The sequence below is a fragment of the Arachis ipaensis genome, chromosome B05 (genome assembly GCF_000816755.2).
Source record: "Arachis ipaensis cultivar K30076 chromosome B05, Araip1.1, whole genome shotgun sequence".
Taxonomy (NCBI): Eukaryota; Viridiplantae; Streptophyta; class Magnoliopsida; order Fabales; family Fabaceae; genus Arachis; species Arachis ipaensis.
In genome coordinates, this window is record NC_029789.2 from 5,674,367 (window position 1) to 5,683,294 (window position 8,928).

Here is an 8,928-nt window from a genome sequence, read left to right on the forward strand (position 1 = left end):
ATTCTCATGAGGGCTGCAAGTGAAATTAAGATTACATATAGTGGTGCTGAACTTTTCAAACCATTCACCAGGAGCATGCTTAAGACCATAAAATGCCTTACGAATGAGACAGATTTTTCTAGAATGACAAGGATATCTTGGGAGTAGTTTCATATAGACCTTCTTTTTCAAATCCCTATTAAGAAATGCATTCTTCACATTCATCTAATTGAGAGACCATTTTCTAACCGCAACAATGGTAATGAGAGCACGAATAGATGTGAGACGAGTAATAGGAGCAAAAGTCTCTTCATAATCAATATCATACTCTTGCGTACATCCTTGAGCGACCAAACGTGCTTTATAACGGTCAATAGAACCATCAGAGCGAGTCTTAATCTTGTATACCCATCTGCTATCCACAATTTTGTAATCAGAAGGACGATTAACCAAGTCCTAAGTGTGTACTTTTTCAAGTGCCTGAATTTTTTCTTGCATTATTTGCTACCAATTTGGATTTGTGGAGGTTTCTCAGAATGATTGAAGATCATGGTGATGAAAAATAGTAGAAAAACAATGATAATCAAGAAGATGAGGAAGTTGATTTCTTACCTTAGAAAAATGATTGGAGGGAGGGGGCATGACAGCAAGAGCAGGATCATCGTCCGGTCTGGAATCATCGAGAGATGAAAAAGGAGGAAGAGTAGAAGGCTCAAGAGGTTGACTAGAGATAGAACTTGTATAATCATCACTAGGAAAAAGATCAACATTAGGGTTAGTAAAAAACGGTGACTGAGTAGAAGGAATGGATTCAAATAAGGAGAACTTAGAAAATATGTGATGCTCCCAGAATACAGCATGACGAGATATACAAATATGTCTAGAAAGAGGATCCCATCAATGATAACCCTTGTGTTCAGTGCCATAACCAAGAAAACTACACATGCGAGCCTAACGTTAAAGTTTGTTATGTTCATGAGGCTAAAGGAGAACAAAATAGACACAATAAAAAATTCGAAGAGAACTGTAATCTGGAGAAGTATGATAAAGATGCTCAAAGGAAGTAATATTACCAAGGACAGAAGAAAGGGAGTCTATTGATAACATGGATAGCAGTAAGAACAGCTTCACTCCAAGTACACTCATGACACGAAGAAGAAATAAGCGTTGCACGAACAGAGTCAAGAATGTGACAGTGTTTGCGTTTAGCCCGTCCATTTTGTTGAGATGTACCAGGACAAGAAAACTCAGACAAAGTACCCTGTTCAGCAAGAAAAGTTAAAAGTTTGGAGTCACAGTATTTCATAGCATTATCGCGTTAAAAAACTTTAATCACCTTGAAAAATGGAGTTTTAATTATAGTAGCAAAGTTAATATCAATCTGAGGTAGCTTATGGTGATTAGTCAACAAATAAACCCAAGTAAAGCGTAAATAATCATCAATGAAAACTACAAATTATCGAGTCCTTCCCATAGAAGCAGTGGGAGCGGGCCTCAAACATCAGAGTGGATAAGATCAAAAGGAGACCAAGTAAGAGATAAATTATTGTGAAAAGAGAAAGTAGGTTGTTTGGCAGTTTGACAAGAAATGCAATGAAAAGACTCATTATTAACTTGACCCAAAACACCCTTAGACATAAGAGGACGCAATTTTTCTAAAGAGCTGTGGGCAAGACGGTGATGCCACAAGTGAAGGGTAGATGGAGAAAAAATAGCACAAAGATTTGACATAGGAATATAAAGATTCTCGAGCTCAAACAACCTTTCGACCTTACGTCCAATTCCAATTATCTGTCCCATCCGACGATCCTGCATACGACAACCAGAAATAGAAAAATTAACATCAAAACCGAGTTCAACAAGTTGGCCAATAGAGATAAGATTAAAGTTTAATTTTAGAATAATATAAATATCAGGGAGATTAAGATTGGACTATGAAATAAAACCCTTATATGTCACATGCAAGAGGGAACCATCAATAGTGTTGACAAGAGGTGCATTTGTGGCGGTAGACAAAGATAAAAAAGGATGATGTAAAGAAGACACGTGATTAAAGTAACTAGAATTAAAATACCATTTAGAATTACCTACAGGAGTAGAAAGAGCAGCAGAGGTATTACTAGAAAATGAGAGAAGTAGCTTAATAAGAGACTCAATGTTGGACGGAGAGAGAGAAGGTAGATTGAGGGAAGCAGAGTTTGTGGTTTCAGTAGTAGTAGCAGTAGAAGCAAGCACATTCTGATTAGTGTAGATGGAACGAGAATGATACTTGTTCTAATCTGAACATTGTAGGCTAGTAGGATAGGTAGTAATCAAGTGTCTCAAGAACTTGCAATAATGACAGAACAATGTTAGACAATTGAAGCCAATGTAACCTTTCTGTTTGCATTTTTCGGGTTGGGATGACGTGCGGGTTGACTGAGGCAATGCGTCCTTGACATGTGGACGGTTCTAGAGCGTTGATATTGGATGCAGATCAACGGTCCTGGATGCGTCTAGAAGGGAGAAGAGGTGATACGAGCAAGGAGCTTGCGATGGTGCGTGGTGGTGCGGTAGGGCATTTCCGACAATGTGGTTGGACTCGTTGGACTCAGGACGACAAGACGAAGAGAATGGTGTGGTCACTGACAAAGGAAAACATCGGAAAAGATATCGAAAACATATACAAAGAGGCTGCCGGAAGAAGAAAACATGAAAGGCAAGGAACAATTTTTTTTTGGAAAAAAAAATATATGCTCTTAATACCATGTTAGAAATAAGAGACTAAACTGGAGAAAGTATGGTGTATTGTTGAGTGAGTTGAGAATGATACAATGTATAAGAGTATATATAGTTGCTAAAAGAATCAAAGCAATAGAAGCGTAATATCCTATGATAAATATACATATATGCTAAATAATGCTAATTGATCTAATTGATTCTAATTATACTCTAACATTTATCATGTAACATGATACATATTGAATACTGTGAGTCTAACCTGTTAGAAGATTGAATCAAATCAGGGAGATATTTTAGGATCACGAGAAATATTAGGAAAAATCAATATTATCAATTTAGAATATTTCCATAAATAGATCCCTAGCTATCTATAAATTAGAAGAATTATTGTAAATCAAATGAATCAGAAAGAAAACAACATTTTTCCAATCTCCTCTTATTCTTTCTACCTCCTAATTATTCTTTCTTTTTCCCTTAAACCCTCGATATCATCGTAAGATGGTATCAGAGCGGTGTTAGGTCCTGGAAACTCAGAATTGGATCATCGTTTCTATACTCTCTCAGCCAAATTAGCCAAAACAAAATGACAACATCTGATGAAGATACCAGTGTTAATACTGGAAATAATTCAAACAAACCCAATGAGCTGACGCTGCAGATCGCAAAGCTGCTGCAGAGCAGCCTTGGAATGCAATCTTCACAAACCAACTCTGACAATCTATCAATTGGTTTCCAATTGAATGGGAATAATTATCCTCTGTGGGCAACCCTAATGAGAAAAGCAATCAGTGGGAGAGGAAAGAAGGTTCACCGACAGGGATACCCCCAGTACCAGCAAAAACAAAATCGACATATGAACAATGGGAGCAAGGAGACCAGATCGTCTTTACTTGGATCATCCAGAACATCGAAGCAAGCCTAATGAATAATGTCTCTCAATTTCCAACGGCAAAAGCTTTGTGGGATGGATCCGATACAAATCTACGACCTGCATCGACAAGCAAACACATGAAAACAAGGACAAGGTACCCTAGAGGATTTCTAGAACAAACTACAAGCCATTTGGATGGAAATAGACAGAAAACAACCAAATCCCATGAAATGCCCAGAAGATATTACGACTTTCAATCGGTTAAAACAGGAACAGAGACTATATCAATTTCTAACTGGTGTAGATGACAAATTTGACACTGTTAGAAGAGATCTATTAAAACGAGAACCTGCTCCTTCAGTAGAATCTGCCTACGTCACTATCCGGAGGGAGGCGGCCCGACTTCAGATTCTGAAGCCTACCACCGATGGCATAGGAGAGGCATCACAAGGAGAGATCGGGACAGCCTCTCTGCGAAAAATAGAACCGATCAAGGCGGTCAAGGGCGTGGTCGCTCAGACACTGTTGGACGGTGGTCATCATCGCGGGGGAAAGAGAGAGAAGACAAAAGCCATCTTTATTGTACCCACTGCGGAATGAACAAACACACCAAGGAAACATGCTTCAGAATCGTAGGATATCCAGAATGATGGGAGGATAATCACAAGAAATCAAAGAACAAATCCGGTCAAGGGAGAGGCGCCACCGCCGTGGGCATCCCGGAGGTTACTAACAGCGGTGTCACTGGAGAAGAAGAAGGAGAAAACCGCAGGACACAGCACAATAAGGCTTCGGTGGCCGCAACGCAACAAGGTAAGAGAGAAAAAGAGGGCGGTAACGGGCTCTACCAAGATGGTCATATAATGGCCTTGGTTTAATTGCTGGGAATGGGGCCCATAACCAAGGTCCTATAAAAAAATAAAAAGAGTGGATCTTCGATTGTGGGGCCACTGACACCATGACCTATGAACTCGAGGATTTTGACAGCTTGACCAGGCCCTCAAAGGCCCACATTGAGACTGCTAGTGGCGATTTAATTGAAGTTAAAGGGGGAGGCTCTATTATTTTTTCAAATAATTTAAAATTGAAAAAATGCCTCTATGTTCCTGATTTGTCTTCTAAACTGTTATCTATTAGTCAAGTAACCAAGGAGTTAAATTGTATGGTACTCATGTATTTCAATTTTTGCCTTTTGCAGGACATTCTTACGAAGGAGATCATTGGGCGTGGTACTGAGCAAGATGGGCTTTACTACGTTGATGAGGTAGCACACCAGGGACATGCCATACTTGCTCACGGAACAGTTACCAGGCAACTTTGGTTATGACACAGACGTTTGGGACACCCCTAAGCGAGATGGACTTTACTACGTTGATGAGGTAGCACACCAAGGACATGCTATGCTTGCTCATGGAACAGTTACCGGGCAAATTTGGTTATGGCATAGACGTTTGGGACACCCCTCATTTGAATACCTTAAGATTTTATTTCCTAGTTTTTTTTAAAAAAACACTTAAACTATTAAATGTGAGACTTGTATTCGTGCAAAAAATCATAGAGTTACTTTTTCTCCAAGAAATACAAGAGTCAATTCTATTTTTTCTCTTATCCATTCTGATGTGTGGGGTCCCGCATTGAAGTCCCAAAATAATCTCTTTCAACATTTTGTGTTATTTGTGGATGATTTTTTTTGCATGACTTGGATATATTTTCTGAAACATAAATCTGAAGTTCCTGATCGGTTCTTTGATTTTTACCAAATGATTCATACCCAATTCAATAAAAAATTTCAAATACTCGAGTCAGATAATGGTGAAAAATTCATAAATCAATCAATGAAAGACTTCTTCCAAAAGAATGGGCTTATCCACCAAACATCCTGTCCAAACATCCCCCAACAAAATGGTGTCGCCTAAAGAAAAAATCGTAAAATTCTTGAGATGACTCGAGCCATGCTTTTTTATGCACAAATGTCAAGCTCTTTTTGGCCTGAAGCTGTTGCAACCTCAGCCTACCTTCTCAATCGCCTACCCACTCAGGCCCTTGGCAACAAAACATCCCTCCAAATCTTGGCCACTCAGACTGAGATTCCTCCCATTCTTACCTTGCCACCTCGAGTTTTTGAGTGCTCTGTGTTCGTCCATATCCCGAAAACAAATAGGAATAAACTCGAACCTTGTGCAGAAAAGTGTGTCTTTATTGGGTATGCTACACACTAAAAGGGGTATCAATGCTACAATCCTGTCACTTGTCGCATTCATGTAACAATGGATTGTGATTTCTTAGAGTATGAATTTTATTACCATCGCCAACATGGCGTTCAGGGGGAAGAATTTAGTGGATCGCCAAGTTGGCTACATAACCTTTGTTGCCTTGAAACTGTTCAAACAAAGCGAGTAGATGAAGCCACCGAGCATACCTTACTCAACGAAGAAAACCACTCAGTACACACAACCGGTGAAACTCCTTCTGAGAATGTTATACAAGAGGTAAGTGAATCCCACTCTGATAATTTACTCTATACTTTTAATGAAGCTGCTAACAATGACAGTATAGCTCTGGAACTTGAAGAATCAGAATGAGAACCTTTTACACTTCCTCCAAGAAGAAACAGAGGTGTTCCACCCAACCCATACTCTCCAGAACATGTCTCCTGCAACTCAAAGTACCCGATAAAGACAACCAGAGAAGGAGTGACAGAGGTTGCAAAGGCCTTTTCTAGCATCCTCCTAACTGAAGACATCCCCAAAATGGTCCAAGAAGCAAGTAAAAGGGCTGAATGGCAAGAAGCTATGAAGACAGAAATGGAAGCCCTGGAGAAGAACAAAACCTGGGAAAAATGTATTCTACCGGCCGGGAAGAAACCAGTTGGGTGTCGATGGGTATTCACCATTAAATACAAGACAGATGGCACTGTAGAACGTTACAAGGCATGGCTGGTCGCCAAAGGGTACACACAAACTTATGGCATTGATTATTCAGAAACCTTCTCACCAGTAGCAAAAATTGATACCATCGGAGTCCTCTTCTCAGTAGCCGCAAATGAAGATTGGCCTCTCCACCAATTTGATGTAAAAAATGCTTTCCTTCATGGAGAGTTGAAAGAAAAGGTATATATGGAAGCTCCACCAGGATTCTCTGAAGGATTTGAGAAGAATGAAGTATGTAGATTGAAGAAGGCTCTCTATAGCTTGAAACAATCACCACGGGCTTGGTTTGGAAGGTTCACGGTTGCCATGAAGAAATACGGGTACAAGCAGAGTAACTCAGATCACACCTTATTCCTGAAAAGGAGAGGGGATTTAATAACATGCCTAATAATTTATGTGGATGATATGATCATAACAAGGAATGAAAATGAAGAAATTGCAAGGCTAAGAAGGAATCTCTTCACAGAATTTGAAATGAAGGACTCGGATGGATTAAAGTACGTCTTGGGAATATAGGTTCTACGCTCCAATAAGGGAATCTTTATCTCTCAGAGGAAATACATCCTAGACCTCCTTACAGAGACAGGAATGGATGACTGTAAACCTGCAGACACTCCTATGCAAGTTAATCATGGCTTGAGATTGGAGGAAGACTCTAAACTGGCAGATAAGGAGCAGTACCAACGCTTGGTTGGCAAACTAATCTACTTGTCACACACCCGACCAGACATAGCCTATGCAGTAGGGGTAGTTAGCCAATTTATGCACCAACCACAGGAGAATCATATGGAAGCTGTCATGAGAATAGTCAGGTACTTGAAAGGAACTCCAGGAAGTGGGATCTGGTTCAAAAGAAATGGGCACCTTAACATTGAAGCATACACAGATGCTGATTGGGTCGGTAACCCAAATGATAGAAGATCTACATCAGGCTACTTTACATTGGTGGGAGGTAACTTAGTCACCTAGAGAAGTAAGAAACAGAAGGTTGTTGCCCTCTCAAGTGCTGAAGCAGAATTCCAAGGAATTGTTAAGGGCATAACTGAAAATCTTTGGATTAAGAAACTCATATCTGAAATTGGGTTTCCACCTCAATTGCCAAGCAAATTAAAATGTGACAATAAAGCAGCAATAAGCATCTCAGAGAATCCTGTATAACATGACAGAACTAAACATGTTGAGGTAGACCGGCACTTTATCAAAGAAAAAATTAAAGAAGGTATTGTGGAACTCCCTTTTGTTAGATCAGAAGACCAATTGGCAGATGTCCTTATGAAAGCAGTCTCAGGCAGAATTTTGGCCGAAGTTCTCAGCAAGTTGAACATTGGTGACCCCACTACTCATCTTGAGGGGGAGTGTTAGAAGATTGAATCAAATCAGGGAGATATTTTAGGATCACGAGAAATATTAGGAAAAATCAATGTTATCAATTTAGAACATTTTCATAAATAGATCCCTAACTATCTATAAATTAGAAGAATTGTTGTAAATCAAATGAATCAAAAAGAAAATAACATTTTTCAATCTCCTCTTATTCTTTCTACCTCCTAATTATTTTTTCTTTTTCCCTTAAACCCTCGATACCATCGTAAGATAATCTTTTTATAATTATATCTCAAGTGGTGTGTATTCGGAATAAATAACAAGGTTGAGCACATTTCGATTGCATTTAGGATATTCGCAAGATAGTATTTTCGGATGTTGTAACACTTTTTTTAAATTTTCTTTCGACTCTTGAAAGTATATGGCAATCCGACAACCGGTGTATACTACCCTATCACATGTTGCAGCATTAGATCTCAAACATTATCCTCACATGATCATCAGCTCGAACTTTAAATGTTCTATATATTTTGAAATTCTCTATTTAACAGCGTTGATAAGAATCTATAGCCGACTCTCCCAACCTCCTTATATCTAACTGTCCCCATGTTAATCAAGATGACATTTTTTAGTGCATCAAGAGAATTTAGACGATAAATATTCAACATCACAGAAAAACTACACTCAAATAACACTTCTTTATCACTATTTTTTATTACCCTATTTGCATAAACATCCACAAAAAAAATAATTCATTATTAGTCTTATATATGAATATAGCTAGAGAAAAGAGAATGTAGTGTATGAATAAATTTAATGATTTATGAAACTTTAAACTCTTTATATATGTATTTTTTTGTAACTATCTATGATGTAAAGTAATTGAATTATGTTTGCACAAATTTCGGATACACTACATCTAAAAAATTTATGAACATATCTCGATATTTTTGTATCTGAGATATACACAAATCACTCAAAAGTAATTAATTTCGGATGCATTCCATTTTTTTTTTAAATATGTTATACATCTCAAATGTATAATACTCGAATTATTAGTAAAGTTGTTTTTTATCTTTTGTCATCGAGATATATAATAACTAT

At 38.3% G+C, this 8,928-nt stretch overlaps 1 protein-coding gene across 1 annotated transcript; it reads left to right on the forward strand.

Annotated features, from left to right (window-relative positions):
• On the forward strand, nt 7,090–8,340 carry LOC107640025 (uncharacterized mitochondrial protein AtMg00240-like). Its single transcript, XM_016343574.1, has 2 exons — nt 7,090–7,453; nt 8,243–8,340. Exons 1-2 carry the CDS (start codon nt 7,090–7,092, stop codon nt 8,338–8,340), a joined length of 462 nt encoding a protein of 153 aa, XP_016199060.1.

Bases quoted from the DNA above. Each gene is read 5' to 3' on its own strand.
- LOC107640025 (XM_016343574.1), top strand. From the start codon at position 7,090: ATGGATGACTGTAAACCTGCAGACACTCCTATGCAAGTTAATCATGGC. The intron at 7,454-8,242 runs GTAACTTAGTCA...GACTCTTGAAAG, and splicing joins CTACTTTACATTGGTGGGAG to TATATGGCAATCCGACAACC.